The sequence below is a fragment of the Labrus bergylta genome, chromosome 21 (assembly GCF_963930695.1).
Source record: "Labrus bergylta chromosome 21, fLabBer1.1, whole genome shotgun sequence".
Lineage (NCBI taxonomy): Eukaryota > Metazoa > Chordata > Actinopteri > Labriformes > Labridae > Labrus > Labrus bergylta.
In genome coordinates, this window is record NC_089215.1 from 16,716,575 (window position 1) to 16,733,585 (window position 17,011).

General features: G+C 41.8%; 1 protein-coding gene across 1 annotated transcript; it reads left to right on the plus strand.

Moving 5' to 3' along the window:
- The first annotated feature begins 297 nt into the window (after window positions 1-297).
- LOC109988587 (cerebellar degeneration-related protein 2-like) lies at window positions 298-15,871 on the plus strand. Its single transcript, XM_020640125.3, has 6 exons — window positions 298-578; window positions 8,484-8,596; window positions 9,702-9,850; window positions 9,938-10,102; window positions 10,187-10,394; window positions 11,706-15,871. The coding sequence occupies exons 1-6, from the start codon at window positions 500-502 to the stop codon at window positions 12,471-12,473; spliced, it is 1,482 nt and encodes a 493-aa protein (XP_020495781.1). The 5' UTR covers window positions 298-499; the 3' UTR covers window positions 12,474-15,871.
- Window positions 15,872-17,011: the final 1,140 nt, after the last annotated feature.

Here is a 17,011-nt window from a genome sequence, read left to right on the forward strand (position 1 = left end):
CATTAAATCATATTCTTTCAAGTCATCTTTTCAAGCAAGAATATAGAGTGCGCACATGACCAATAATTGACGAGTCGGACCAAAACTCGAACAATGCCGTTTACGAGCATCCCTTGAATGCATCGTTAGTTTGCTTGCTGTAAAAGGGGGAGAAAGGAAGTGCTGCTATTGCAACATCGCTGCCACGTCTGAAGCTCCTCTGCTGCAGCGGAGGAAGAAGAAGCAGCGGATGGTCTGAGGGGCCGGGATGGGCCGGTGTTGGGGTGGGGAGGGGGGGGTGTGGGGGATGAGAGGGAGAGAGGTGGGAGTGACCGAGGAAACACACAGAGGAAACACGTAGAGCCACAACACAGCGCCACACTCCCCCGGCTGAGGCACAGCTGAGCTCTAGCTTTCTGGAGGATCCTGCCCGCCGGAGCTCCATTGTTTGCACGGAGGTGGGGTGGTGGTGGTGGTGGTGGAGGGGGGACTCGTTTCTGCGGTTTTCCGTGGGTTCCCCATGCTCAGTTCAGGCAGAATGGAGGAATTTGTGACCGAAGAGGAAGAGCCATGGTACGACCAGCAAGACCTGGAGCAGGGTAAGATTAAGACTCCCTCCTCCTCTGCCTGCAGCATCCTCACTGTAAAGCTCACCGGTCAGCTGGCCTCCACATAACAAAGACTCTCTGTCGAGCAGAGAGACGGCAGAGATGTCATGGAGATGTCCTCCGCTTCACTTCCATGTAATCAGACATTGAAGCAGCCTTTAAAGAGCAGGCTGTGCTCCTTTTTTGACAACAATGCATTGAAAGCATGCCAAGCTGGGCCTCAGATTGCTGGGCGCATCAGACAGGATGTTAGACCCTAAAGAGCTGGAAAGAAGGCTGCACTGTATGGAAAAGTTCAAATTGCTTTAAAGATTAAAGAACAATTTCTGGTCCTGGCTTCTGAGAGCCTGTATCTGTTAAGTATCTTGAGGTTTGGGACTGTTGGTCGGTCCAGAAAGGGCCTGTGCGAGATTATGATGGTAATTTCCCTTTACATGTAGCCTAATATGTCAATACAGAGACCAGACTTTACAAAAGTAGGACTACTCTGTATGAAACAGTAGAAAAATCAAGGTCAAGGTTTAACCGCCTATTTAATTTATTTCTATATTGGAAGGACCGTCTTCTTATTTTTCTTTATTTTACAAATCAATGCAGATACAACTTGTTTTGCAAGTCTCAACTGTTTACTGCTACATATGCCACATTTTGAGCTTTTATTTTGAAGTATAAAGTATTATTGCTTATCATGTTTTTATCAAGCTCCACTTTTTTTTCATTTTGTAATAATTGGATAACTGTTCTGACAGACTGTGACAACATCTTCCTCTGTATTACTACCTATATGTAATTTGACATCTTGGTGTTAATGTTTCTTTTTATGAACTCCCTGAAATGATTCGCTGGTCACTAAATAAGTTTTGGGGTCTATAGAACCAACAAGGCCTCTAAACACTAAAATATAAAAATGTACTTTAATATATAGACAAGTTAAAACACAAACTCCAAACACATGGAGGCCAAATCCTCACAAAGAAACAACAGAAAGCGAAACATTCATCCAAAGTGAGAAAGATTCATTTTCTGGCAAACCGATGAAGCGCGAGTGCTTAAAAAAAATCAGCACAACCTTGAAAAAAACATGGAGCCACCAGGAAGGTTTCTCTCTTCACTCTTTGTCTTATTAACCTAATTCACAGTCAGCTCATTAACCTCTCTCTTTGCATCAAGGCCACCTGCTCCATACGCCGACAGTGAGAGCGACTGATCGTCACATCTGGGGCGTTCATGGCCTTTCTATTTGAATAGAGATAACTAGCTTGAGTGGCCTATAGAGGAAGAGGCTGTCAACTGAGCATTCAAACATCATTTTAAAAGGTTTCCAGTTTTATGTCAGTGAGGTTTGAAAGTCTTTTTAATCACATTTACAGTGTGTGTGTGTGTGTTACATGAATACCTCATAACACGACCCCGAACAGAAAAGGTTGGTAATTTAATGTTGCTGTTCAGCGGCACTATAACAATCACTCATGTACAGGAAGCGACATTTGGAATGAGGTCATCATAAATGGTAAATGGACTTGAGCTTCTTTAGCGCTTCTCTAGTCTTCTGACTGCTCAAAGCACTTTCACACCACATGTCCCACCGACACATTCTATCAACACAGCAGAGGTTGCAAATGTAAAGTGGCCATCAGAAGTAATTCAACCCATTCATACACATTCACACTCCGCCGACGAAGCAGTGGGAGCAACCTGGGGTCAAGTGTCTTGTTAAAAGACGACTCTACCACCTGAGCCACAGTCGTACCTTGTATCTTATTTTGAATAAATGACAGCAGCCATTATTCAAACACATTCATGCTTTTTAGTATATCTCACAAGTTAACTTGAGTATTTGTTCATTTTCAACCCTACAATCTTCAGCAGTATTTTTTTATCGCTCATCCATCGGGCGTCATTTGTTTCAGACGTACAGGCTTCACCCACTCAGGACTCTTTGATTGCACTTTAGATGTTGATATGTGATACGTGATGTTGTTTTTGTGCGGTGCGCGAACTGATGCTTGTTTACACAACTGAAGTTCCTAATGGATAAATCAAAGTTACTGTAATAGAATTGAATCATCATCGATTATCGGGCGAGCCGTTCCATTTATGGGATATTTCAGTTTGACATCAATGTTGATTTCAACAGGCCTGAGGTGATCTTTGTTTAGCTATGATGAAACTAGACCTTATCCAAGTTGAGTGTTCACCACTTGCATTGATATTACTATGCAGAGATACTCAGATGGTTGCTCTCTGAATGAAAACCAACATTGTTAGAGAATATGTAACATTATTATACTAGTGCGGTCAATGATCTGCTCAGCTGTGATGCTCAGCTACACGTGGTGCAGACAGTGCAGAGAGTAAGTCCCTATACCCTCCTTGACATGATGACACTAATTTAAACCAATATTTTCAGTCTGTGGTTGATCCCCGCTGGTCCAAAGTTAGATTAAGACAGCAATTCCAACATGGATGCGGCCGTCCATTAGACTCATTTGCTGCCTCCGTAGCAGACGGGCGACATCACTCAGGGTTCGTCCACAAATATTTACAGTCTATGATTTAAACTCAGCCCCAGCATTCATCTGCATTCTATTGTTTTCAAATACATGTACATACTTAACATATGCCAATATAGATTTGTTAGGCCCGTATTATACCAACAACATGGGTCAGGCTCTGGGGTTAAATTTGTGTAAATGAAACTTAGTCAAAGCATGATGTTTTTTTTTTTTTAATTTGCATCAGTCTCATGCTGATGTTCATGGCTCCATTATATAATTTCCCTACAAACTGACTCATCCCAGACAGAGATCCTAACTGTCTCTGCACCACGTACCTCATTTCCTGCCTCTCTTCATCTCTTAATCACTCCTCCTCATGGCAAGTAATCATAGCGGTACATTTCCGGAGCTGAAAAGGTGCTGATGCTGCGATTTTACTGCATTGAAAAACATGCAGGCCAAAATAGGCAGACATGCACCTGCACTAAGGATGTTCTGGATTAGGTTGGCTACGTCTTTTCCTGTCACTAGTCATTGGATTTCAGGATAAAACTATAGTCTTTTGGGCTTATTGAGGAGGAATCTAAGAACACCGAGAGGACAAACGTTCCAAAATGTCAAGATGGCCGTTGTAGAAATGACCTGCGTCTTTATTTGAGTGTCCATGCTGAGAGCTCTGCGTTAACTGAGAGGACGTCAGACCTCTAAAGAGCAGAGCTTGAAAAAAGCTGACTTCCTGAGCTCGTGTTTTTTTTGTGCGACATTTCAGGATGCCACGAATCCTTCAGAGAGAGAGAGGGAGAGAGAGGGATGGACACCACTGTGATTGTGTTACAGTGTCTTGTTTTCATGCAGGAATCACTGACAGGCTGATCAGTAAGACCCGAGTTCTGATGTGGAAAAAAAAAAAAAGGCCCTTTCATGAGGGTTCATAGGAAAAAGTCGCTTTTCTCTGAAGAATGGAAGAAGTTGCTGGCACCCATTTTTCCTCGCTGTAGTGTTAGTGTTATCTGAAATAGTTCAGATAATTAGTTGTTCAATTGACTATGCCTTTCTTAGTAGCCTTGTGATTCTGCAAAATGACGTAGCATGAAGCTGCTGATATAAAGCAAAGAATATGAAGCCACCGGCTACTATCTTAGCATAAGGAAAGGGAAAAAGCTAGCCTGTCTTTATTGGAAACTGGACAAAACTATCCGAAACACAACTCAAAATCAGACTGCTTGACGCTTAGTCTGTCTTTCTTTACCAAAAAGGAGGTTTCAGAATAAATATTTTAGTTTTAAAGGCAGTGATGTCCCGCCTAGTTGCACCTCAAGTCTTGTTGTCACAGTGAGGTAAATCTTCTGATGGGTTTATTTTGGATCCTTTAAGGTCCTGACTCACCAACGAGATCGTCAGCTGGTTGTCCTAGTTGGACCATCAGTGAGCGATCAACACTCATTTTTTGCAGTGTGTCCCACTCCGTCGCTACCCCTCTGCCTTTTTAGGGCCTTGAAAGACCAGGGGCTGACAATGCCAGCGCCATTTTCAACTTTTTTATTAGACATTGTTCTCGATTAGTACCTATTACAACAAGAGCGGTGTGTTCAAGTGCAACTTTTTGGCCAAGACAAAGGCGTCATGAGGCGACGCCATGAGTTTGCCTTCGTCACCACTTGTTCTTTGCTATCTGCTTGGTGTGTCACTGTCAGGGCCTTTTAGAAAGCAGACAGCTAACTGTTTCACCTTGACTAAGCTAGCTAGCTGCTGGTGGTTGCTCCATATGTAGACCAGAGAGAGTGGTGTTCATCTTCTTCAACTATTGGCAAGAGATTCTCTTATAGTTTTTGGGAAGGAAGCTGTTCATTACTGAGGAACATGAGCAGATATCAAACTTGGAAAGTGATGTCCCCTTGTGGCAATGCAAATGTTTAGATGATGTCGTTAGAAATAACGCATTTCACCTCCAGCCCTAACATGCAGTCATCTTATTTTGATGCGTCTTTGTTTGGGCCTATTGTGTGCTAGCCAGAGTTGCCGTTGGCCCAGGACCAAGGAGTAAATATGAGGCTCTACCAGCTGAGACTCGAATCTAATGAGAGGTTTCCTCGACTGTTGGAATACTAAGTAATTAAACCAACCAAGCACAAACTATTATAAAGCAAAGGGTTCAACTGCTTAATGTTGCAGCATTAAATCAGTCTTTTGGTCAGAAAAGCTGTTTGCTAAAGCACTTCACATTCTCTTCTGTATGTGTCTTGAATCGTGTAAAGAAGTCGGTTTTGTGAGACGGTACAATAAGAGGAGGAGAAGTCCTGCTTCCCACATTCCAGTGATTCTCACGGGGGAAATGCACCTACAAAAACAACACTTGCCTGTGGAAGACATCACCACAGACAGCGTGGAAATGGATTTTCCTGTCTACATGTGCTGCTTTAAAAAGACATGTTCAGAAGTGGTTTGCAATATCTGCAGAGAACTGATCACTTTACAATTACCCTGGAGTTAACTGATTGTAAATTGCAAAAGAATCTTTTGAACAAAAAAGTCCCATCTGGCTGCAGCTGGTTTCTTTCAGCATGCAGGGAAATGTATCCGTCATACATGATGTGATCACGCCTGAGCTTCAGCCTCAGTGGTTTCATCCTGTTTGGGTGGAGCTTCAGGTCTGTGTGGAGCAGACAGACAGTTATCTGTGGGGAATATCGGCTTGTTTGTGAGTGCGCTGAATTGTATTGATTGGCCGTCTTCTCCTCCTCCACTCTCACTTCGTCTTCCTCCTTCTCCTGTATTCTCGTTTGGCTTTGCAGAGCTCACTCTTCATCTTCGACGGCCGTAGAGAAATCAACATTTTAATGCAGATTCTAACAGTGTTTGTATTATCTGTTTTTTTTTTTGTGCTGGATATTTTTCAGAAGCTAGCAAGCTGTCTTGTATTTTCACAGCATTTGCCATCGTGTCTTTTCAATCTTTTTTCTCAGTTCTTTTTTTTTTTTTTTGTCAGTCAACAACAAATCCTGAAAAAGAAAAAAAATCTCTGTTGTAGCTAAATGAAAATACCAGCGTGCCGCTAACTCCCCTTTGTGTGGCAGCTAAAAATAAAAAAAATGTTGCGTCATCACAACATTATATTATAGACGATGATATTTATTACTTTCTTTCAGGCCTTTGTGGTCACTGTATAAAATTCAGTGGGCTGCGAGTATTCATCCTGAAAGTTTTCAGTGCTTTTGGTTGTATTGTACAGTAGTCCCCCGGGGCCTTCCTAGTGAAATCCTCCTGGCAGAGAGTAACAGCTGGGTGGTTGGACTCCTCTCTCTCCAGCACAGAAGAATCCAGTGGTACCTGAGCAGCTGATGCCAAAGCCCCACAGGAATTCATTAAGTTATCAGCAAAGAGGGAAGTGTGTGAATAAGTCCATATGGAGCTCAGTTTCCTCCTCATTAGTTTAATTGAAGGAGGTGAGGACTGCCAGGTAGAAGAGGAACATGATTTAACAACATGCAGTGACTTAAATAGAGTTGTGCGATCCTATGGCTAATTAATTACTCAAAAAAATCCCACTTTGTTTTATCTGTCAATACCCATTTTTACGTTTATATCATTTAATTTGTCAATGACGTCCACACACTGACACAGCTTCAGGGTATCTGTATCTAAATCATCTTCATCAGAAGGAGAATAAAGAGTAACCATACAAGGGTCAAAATGAATCATTAGTTTTGCTATACGCAACAAAAATGTCTGAAAAACAAATCATGGCTCACCTGTTACAGGCTGCAAGAGCTCCTAATCATTTATTTCTTTGTCAAAATAAGTTACATAGGAAGTGAGAACTTTCAATTTACAATATGACATATCTTATTATTAACAGCAAATCCACTCATAAAGTCTAATTATTATTACTTCTCCATTGTAAAAAAAAAACAGTAGACACAGTAGATTAATTCAGGCACTGCAGGCAAGAATTCGCTGGGGTCACATTGCCGTCTTTCAATTTGAACTTTACTATTTTCTTCCTGTGTCATTTAAAATTACCTGAGCATCCTCAGCTCATATATATGAGCGCCTGGTTAAGTGCATGATGTCTCTATTTGCTCCATCAGCTGCACCGGTGGTGAATGTTGCAGTGATAAAAGTCAGGACTTGGCATCCGTCCTGGTGAGCAACATTCAATATTAAAGACGGAGCCAGGGCTGAATGAGAGATGACTTCCTTGGCTGTTCAGTTCTAGTCCTCTGCTTTCTTTCTGAGAGGTCGCAGACCACATTTAGCTGACTCAGTCCCGGCAATGTAGGCCATCAACATCAATACAGCTGAGTCAGAGCACAGTTCGAATACAGCATGATGACAGTGACTCATCGTAATTTGGACACGCATTAGCAGGCCTGAAGGACAAAAAAAAAAACCACAGGAGTGCTTTGCAATTATAGAAATTAACTTTCAAAAAGCTACTATTATTTAACACATACATTTACATATTTCCCAGTCTGAGTCTCCAGCGTTTCACTCATTCTCTTTTCAAATCTCAGTGCAGGGGCCTCTCTCTGAATAGTCTTGGCATCGTTCTCTGACCTTCATGTTCAGTCAGTGGAGAGAAGAGGACCTGCAGGGAGACATGCAGCAGGGAGAAGTGCTGTCTCTCCGTCCTCCTGCACACCTCCCTCTATAATTGAACCAGTCCAGAGCAGACTGAGACGACATGATGGCCCCTTTGATCATTTTGTCAGATCCTGTTATAACCTTGCCTAAAATAGAACAAAGGGCTCTATTAATCACGACAGCGGGTTATTCCAAAATGCACGGCAGATTTTTTTTTTTTTTTTTGTTAGATTAAATTCTCCCTTCTTGTCTTCTCAATCCTTCTTCCCCAATTTTTTCACTTTCACACAGTCTTATTAATATTCTTGCCTTTTGTCTTCATCCTTTCCCCCCTCTTCATGGCCTTCTTTCCCCTTTTCATTGAGTTTCTTTCTTTGCACTCTTGACTTTTATTAATATGGACAGCCCTCATCTGTCTCCTTTCGTTGTATAAAGAACAGCTAAATGAGTCATGTGACAGTCGCTGACATATTGCACAGGTGACGCACTTCACCGCACTTCTGGAGTCAAGAAAAAGTGCAGAAAGTTCTGGTTGGTGGAACTGCAGAATTGACCCAAAAGAGGACATATTTATGGAAAGTTCAAAGACCGTAATGTTAGTTTTTGTTATTTTTTCTCTGACATTTCAAAATGTCAGAAAAAAAACATTATTAGGGGAGCTTTACATATTTTGGCTTCACTCCCAGGCGGCTGTTGCTCTGTTCATCTTAATATACACTCTATGGTCTTTCACCATCCAGCTTAATCTACTCCATTTATTTCTTCATCTTGACTTGCTTGTTGACCTTTTTCTTTAAATGTGTCTGACTTTTAGACCTCCACTTGGCGGCAGAGTTGGGGAAGACTCTTCTGGAGAGGAACAAGGAGCTGGAGGACTCCCTGCAGCAGATGTACATCACTAATGAAGAGCAAGTACAAGAGATCGAGGTATGACTGACAGATATAGATTAAGAGCTTTCCAGAGAAAGATTTTTATATTGTTATTTATAAATATGAATTTTGAAAATCAACTTTTGAGTATAAAAACTAGGGATGCTCCGATGCATCGGTTCAACATCGGTATCGGCCAAAATTGGCCCTGCTGACAGACATTGGCACCTCGATTCATAATTTGGCATTTGTTGTTCAAAATCAAAGTTTGGCTGAAAGCTGATCTGGTTCACCTAACTACTAATTCAGAGAAGAGGGTTTTTATTGGGCAGATGAAGTCACCTGTTGACTCTGATTTGTTTTCATTGTCAAACACGAGAGAAAATGTTGCATTGTGGGAGTCGGACAACAAAAGAAGTCATGAAACAAACATGGGAATCAGCAATCGGCTAGATAGTTATTTCAAACGTCGGTATCGGCCCTGATTTTCACAATCATGCATCTCTAAACAAAACCAGTTCCCCCACTCCTTGAACTAAACCATTTATTTTATTCCTTCATTTTTTTTTTAACATATGCATGAAGTACAGTTAATAGAAGGGGCATTTGTTACTCTCCCTTTATTCTCACATTGAATGAATTACAGAACAGTGAATGGTTTATATTGGATAAATACAATATGAGGAATAACAACATTTAAAATGTTAGTGTTAAAATGGCTTTAACCATGGACAAAACAAACAAAAAAAGTCTCCCCTCACATCTCATGGTGACTTTTTTTTTGGCTATGCTGGGACTTTTGATCACATCACATGACCTTTAGAAAAAAATCAGCAGAATACAAAGTGAAAAATCAGATTTTCAAACGTCCATCATTTTATATAAATGCTAAAAGCCATCTGCAAAGACATTTTGAAACTGGACAGACTTTTTAGTGACATTGAGGTGGGATTGTTTTGTCAAATTGAAATGGTTTAAATAAATATATAAATATATTCAGTAAATTAAAACAAACTGATTGTTAACAAAAAATGAGTCCTCTTCTTGGCCTGTTTTTTGTGATCCGATGTTCTCTGAGATTGTTGCTCTGTTGTGTGGATTCATGTAAATTCTCTGCATAGGAATTAGTAGAGACAAGCATGCATTTGTTTTCGTCCCACAGTACCTGTCTAAGCAGCTGGACGTTCTTCGGGACATGAATGAGCAGCATGCCAAAGTGTACGAGCAGCTGGACGGGACTGCCAGAGAGCTGGAACGGACCAATCACACACTGGTGATGGACAGCAAGGCCTCGCATCAGAAGATAGAGAGGTTAGTGCCACCGGAGGTTTTCTGCTGCTCCTCCTTTCTTTCATATTCCTATCCACCCTCTAAACATGTTCTCTACCTTCTGGACAGGCTCACAGGAACCATCGAGACTTTGCAGAACCAGGTGGAGTCTCTCTCAGGGCAGGTGGAGCAGCTCCGCTCCATGGAGCAGCTCCGAGTCAGAAGGGAGAAGAGAGAGCGACGTAAGACCATCCACTCCTTCCCTTGTCTGAGGGAGCTTTGCACAGCACCCAGGTACTTGTCATTTATAACAACTAATCCCTCAACTTCACCAACTTCATTAGTTTTCAACTTCATATTTGTGTGACATGTTCACAGGTATGAGGATGAGTTTGTAGTGGGCAGGGCGGAGAGTTTTTCTGTGGATGTGAAACCTCAACCATGCGAAGAGGAGAACCAGCATCTGAGGGTGGCGGTGTCGGCTCTGCGAGCGGCTGTCCGGACTGAGAGGGGGCGTCGAGAGGGCGTGGAGAGGGAGTGCAACCTCCTACTGGCAGAGTTCTCCCGGCTGCAGACTCGAGTCCAGGTTAGTGCAGATTGGGACTCTTAATCAACACCACAATGATCCGGTTCATTCGCTGAAATTAACTTAAGCCTGGCTTACACTGTGCAACTTTTCTAGGATTGTATAAACGTTTTAGATATATGGATACAATGTTTCAGAATAGAGAAACGCTGGGTTGTGTCTACAGACCTCCCTTGTCTCTCGTGACTATATTGTACTCGTGCGCGACTTCCGCCAGATACGTTCATGACGTTATCGTCAAACATGTGTGACGTAAATCGGGGCGTCCCCGACGATCACGGAGCAGATCGGAGACGTTAAGATTGGAACTTTGTGCCACTCACACTACAAGATAAGATCTGGACAGATAATCTGTTTTGAGCAGTCTTGAGTCTTGCGACTGTCGGGAAGGAGGAATCTGACCTCAAATTGGCCCAAGTATACTGCAGTATGAGCCAGGCTTTAGTCACAGAAATGGGTTAAGTAATTCAATAATTATACTTTTTGCATGATTTGACATACTTTGATTTTTCCCTTATTTCCAAAAGTTAGGTTTTGTACATCTTGATTATGGAACATTGTCTTGAAGGGATATATTACAGCCTAAAGAAATTATGCACAGGAATCCTGGTGATGAGGGCGCTGTAGGTAGACTTCTGCTTAGGCACTGTTGATCACTGGCAAAGCACTAGAAAACTAGACATACTTGCACTCATATAGTGAGCCAAGATACCGCTGAAGTAGCAGATACAAACTGGCAAACAGACGACTCTTGAGAGGGAGTATATCAGCAGCCATTGATTGCACCTGATGAGTTGCAGCTGTTCGTAATGCGCACCTCAGCCTCTGACAACACACCTCCCAGACTCTGCAGCAAAAACAAGAAGCACAGGAAACAACCAAAATCCTACCCAAAGCTAAACCGAAAACACCCCAGTATAAACACACCAAACTAAATAATGAGACCCACACTAAGCCAAAATGGGGAAAAAAAGAGTCCCAACCATGACAATTTCCAACACAATCAAGGCAGCAGTAGACAAGAAACTCCTGTGTTCTGAAGGTGAGATAACTGTATTTACAGGGATGTTATAGCTGTTCCTGTTTTACCCCTAACAAAGAAAACACTCTTTTAGGTTCTGTCTAAATGTTGCCATACAATACAACTCTGTGCTTTCAGTGGCAAGCCATGACAACCTGTTTGAAGCCGACTGCTGAAGCAATTACTTGAGCCAGAGTCTGAGACTCTTAAACTTGACCTTTATTGGAAATGAAATGAAACTCATGGAACCTGTAGAATATATTTGAAATTGTGTTTTTCCTTGTTCCCAGGATGCTGAGAGCTGCCAGGGGAGGGTGCGGGAGCTGGAGGTGGAGCTCCAAGAGCTGCAGCAGCTGCGTCGCGCTCGGACGTTCCTGCTGGGCAGCGAGGATGATGGCGTAGGTCTTACTCAGACTGTCCTCAACAGTACCCCGGAGACGGACACCTTCCTGGAGGTGGAGGTAGGGGAAACTGGAGGAGGCGTTCGGGAGGAGACAGAGGGCGGAGGAGGTGTTGGAGGACAGGCTCTCCCTGAGTCCAGCCCCGTGAGGAAAAGTTGCAGTGACACAGCACTCAACGCCATTGTGGCCCGCGATGCGTCCGGCCGCAGGAGAGGCAGCTACGCTCTTCACGCCAACAGTGTGAGGAAGAGGGGGATGTCTATCCTCAGAGAGGTGGACGAGCAGTATCACGCTTTACTGGAGAAGTATGAGGAGTTGTTGGGGAAGTGCAGGCGCCATGAGGAGAGCCTGTGTCATGCCGGTGTCCAGACTTCCAGACCCGTCTCCAGAGACCCGTCCATGAAAGACTGTGCCATGGGCCCCACCCCGGCACCTCCCTCTACCCCTACGCAGTCGCCTTCAACCCCTGAAGCCATCGAGAGCATCAGCAAGCAGGTGGAGGCGGTGGATAAGCGGCTGGGACAGAACACTCCAGAATACAAGGCCCTTTTTAAAGAGATCTTCTCTCGTATCCAGAAGACCAAGATGGACATCAAAGCTACCAAAAGTGCTAAGGCAAGCAAGTCAGGCAAATCTGGCAAATCTAGTAAACAGTAATGGTATACCGGTTTGGAAAGGTGTTCTTATCACAGAGTGAAGTGCTAAGATTTGAGAAGAGAGGCCTTTTATAAGGGGTAGAATTTGACGTAATTGACTCAAAGATTTTTCGGTTTTATAAGTCTGTTTAGTAGAGGTGACCTAATTCAAGATACTCTTAGAGTAACAGTCTCTGTTAGCGTTCCAAGTCTCCTTATACACCCATGGAGTAATACTACCCCCCCCCCCCCAGGTTAGTATACTGTTTCTGATTCCATTAAGAAGGTCACTCTGACTTCACAAACAACAGACCGATTCTGTGACTGACAGATGATTAATGCCACACTGCGACACTGCTTAGATCTCTGCAAGGCGATGTCACCTGAAGTCCAAAAACACACCTTTAAATTCTGTTCATCAGTATAAGAGCCGCCAAAGAAGCAAAACTGACATCTTTAAACTCTAACTCAAGTTTAAAAATACATAAAATTCTGATAAATTCTGAATACATTATTGCGGGAAAAACTTGCGGAATTCATTCTTCAAATACGAAGTAAATGGACTGGTTGAGAACTAGTGACCCCCCCCCCCCCACACACAGTAACCAGAGTAACAACAGTAAAAGCAATATGCTTCTCATGAGCCTCAAGTGCACTAAGCTTCACACAAAAATACACCAGAGAATGACCCTCTGATGAACACACGAGTGCAGAACTAAATTGAATATTAAGATAAAGTTTATTATAATGGACTCTACTAACATGTATAATTAGAGTAAGCTTAATGTGATCCTCTCAGGCCACATTGCTGCCTTCCTCAAGAATTATCTGGAGGTGCCTATTACATATAATATTATAGAGATTAATGCAGTGCTAAAATTTAATAAGACTGTAATCTACATGTCTACTCTTTTGCTGCGGTGTCTATGTATGACCTTACTACTGCTTTTTAAAAATGTTTGCTGTGCCTCACCCTGTAATCTAGAGATTTAGAGAAATGTAATTTCTTCCTCACTGATAATTAGATGATCTTGTCTGAATGCTAAATATGAAGCTACAATCAGTAGCCAGCAGCATTGAAAGTGGAGAGGTTGAGACAGCTAGCCTAGCATTGTTGTCAATGACAAGTTGTGGGTTTTCTGGTGGTTTACACCAATGTATTTATTGACAGGAAGCAGAAAGCACAAGCTGTTTTTATTGGTGAGCTTTAGAGGCTGATGTTGTTAGGCTTTGAAAAATAAGCAATGCAGTGCTGTTACTCCATGTTTTCACTCGTTAGCTTAGCAAACTAACCCACAACTGGCTGTTTTCGCTAACAGACATGAAGATGGTATCATTGCTGTCAACTTCCCGCAAGAAAATAAATTAGCATTTTTTCAAAGTGTTGAAGCAGTGATGAAAAAAAAACTTTAAGACATTATTTTTCAATGCTTTTGGGGGTGCTAGTAAAAAAAAGGCATGCTAACTGTAAAACTTGAGGAAGTGTCGCCTGACTAGAAACTGAATTTAAATGTATAAAATAGATACCTTCTCCCTACACTGTGTTAAAGTAATGAAGTATATCTTCAACTGGACTACTTCAGCCCATGTGGGCAGCAGTAACGTTGCTAACTGAGATGCCAGAGGCCTTTATTTATAATAGTGAGTGACATCAACATTAGCTTTAGGCTAGGTAGTTAAATCTGTGTTTGATTGTGTAACAGTGAAGCTCCTACTAGTGCTAAATAAGGCTGCTGTCTTGCAAAAGACAATCTCTGGAGATTGTTATGTTCACTATTTCCTGGGCATTATGAACACTCATCATACAAAATATAAACATCCTGAAGTGAACTGTGTAATAAAGGTTCAGACCAGATAAAGCAGACATGTTTAGTTGTCGGAGAAATAGACGAGTCAATAAAAAAGAAAAAAATGAAAGAGGCATAACTGTCATTGCGTTTGCAAAAGAGGACATTGAACGAAGACATCATTATAGTGTTGTAGTCAAGACCAGACTAACCAAGACATATCCAAGACCAGAGTGCTCAGAGACTGAAACATGACCAAGACATTTAGGGATCGAGACCGAGTCAAGACCAAGACCAAGGCAGGGCGAGACCAAGACCAGACAAAGACCATAAATATCACTGAAAAATCATCATCTTGTGTGCAGCAGGTGTGTCACACACGAAAAAAGTAAAATAAAAAAGTTATTGTGAAGGGATTTCCTTCTGATCCCAGTTATGACGAGGAAAAATAGCCTATATGTGGTGGTTTTTATTTAAAATCCAGAGTACCCACCCAGTCGGACACCGAGACAAGACCGAGTAAAAATGCTTTTGATTCCGAGACAGAGACCGAGACCTTCTCAAAGTAGTCTCAAGACCGGTCTTGTCTTGAGACCAAGACTGATTTCAAAGAACTACCAACAGTACATCATCAACATTATAAACAGGCAGGGATTAGGAGCCTTTTTAAATAATGCAAGAAGTAGAGAAAACTGAAATTACATATGTGAGTAAAATATCCAGAGGAGCTTTTTATACAAGTGTTGAAACTATTTTCCTTTACTAATACACATATACACATTGTGCAACCAGTATAAGGCTTAAAACCAGGGCTTTGTCTAACACCTAGCAGTCTTACCAAACTATAAACTAACCTGCAAATATATTGCACCTTTTATCACAACTTACAGTACCTATGCCTTTTTTAGAGTAACCTGGGTTATAATAATGAATGTTACAGCTAATTTCTTATCTGGTTCTTCAGCGAAGTTGAAGTAACAGCCAAGTTTGAAATGTTTCACATATGGGAGAGCGGACACCCCGAGGAATCCTACACTCGTGTCTGGAGCTGATGTGTGTGGAAAGAACAAGAGAGATGCATGTTTGGCTGGAACTTTGTTCGGAAATCAGGGAGGAATCATGTAAAAGTTTTTCTTGCTCTTGCAACTAAGAAATTCTGTTTGAGGGCTGTGATGTTTGAAGTGATAGCAGGTTGATTGCTCATTTCTTGTGAATTGTCAAGCAAGTGGATGGAGAAATATGTGTTAAGAAACGATGCCAAACCAGAGCCGTTCTTCACTGATAGAGGCTCACAGGGTTTCTGTACTGTAATGTCTTACCTATTGCACTTAAACGTGTCTGTCGCCTCATCTTTTGCATATTTAGACTAGCTCATATTACACTGTAGCTGTGTATTTATTTGTGCGTGAATGTTTATTTTTTCTACTTTTTCAGTGCCTGTATGTGAATGTCACTAACAAAATGTCAAAATAAAGCTATTTAATTTGCTTTACTTTTCTTACCCAGTTTACATGTGTGTATTATTAGTTCATAAGATATTGGAATTAAAGCTAGGTCTGCTCTATTAATAGCTCATATCTCTACTGAGTCTAGACCTCATTTCCCCTGTCAATAAAACATTGATCTAATGTGACTCCATGTTGTTGTTTTTACTGCATTTATAATGATACGGAGTGAGGAATTGGAGAAATTGCAGGAGAAATCTTTTATCAGCGGACATCCCAATGTGACATATGCAGAATGAATGCTGTAAGCCGAGGAAACAAGTTATCAATAGTCATAAAATAAATGGATAATAAACCCAGAATATGACCTTTAGCGGGATATACACTGTATGGTCTGATTGTTTGTCTGACCTGATTTTGGACTGTTTTATGCCTTTATATAGGAGGACGAGGACAGTTAATAGAGTCAGAAATTGTGGAGAGAAAGAGTGGGCATTGACATTCAAGTAAGGATCAGACTCAAAACCCGGGTTGCCCACTTCTAGGAAAACAGCCTCTATGGGATACGCCAACTAAGCGCAAGGCCAACCAATATCCCCTTCTGACCTAAATTTGGGTCAAAAGATTTTTAAGGTGATGTTTGCTCTGTGGTTTACGAGCATCAATCATCTCCTCCTGGCTGCCACTGCCAATCTGTCTATATATGCCATCTATCAAGATGTGCTTCTTGGTGGATTGGTGGCTTATGGGTTTTGGTTGGCTATCACTTCACGTGTTAATTATTTTATTTAAAAAAAAACTGCATCAATTGTCAGAACAATGGGGTTTGTAAATTGTGATTAATTTCTGAAAAAGCCTAAATTTTATTTGGGGATGGTCAAAATCTTGGACATTAGAGCCCTTTTCTGACTGGGCCTGTGCAAAGTGGCTCACTGAGCATCTGTGGAGGATCTGAAATAAAGTCTAGACTCTGGAGAACCTTCCAAGTCCAGGAGACCATGATAGGCAGTTCCAGTATGCTAAAACAGGGTCCAAAATACTCGATGTGATTTTTCAATGGGGGTCATTTTCATCCAACCACTGTGAAACCATATAGAACACCAAACCATAGACATGTTCTTGGAAGGTGGGTTTTGTTCAATAAGGCCTTTAAGTTCCTGCAACCCAATGTCATACCTGTCTTTTGCACTGGGAGAAAAGCAAGTAAGTAGTAGGTCTTATAATATTCAATTCAGTTCAAATAACTGTATTTGTCCCCGGGGGACAATTCAAAGGCACTCAGAACAACATAATGACAGTACAAGCTCTTAAAAAGCAGGCGAACACAA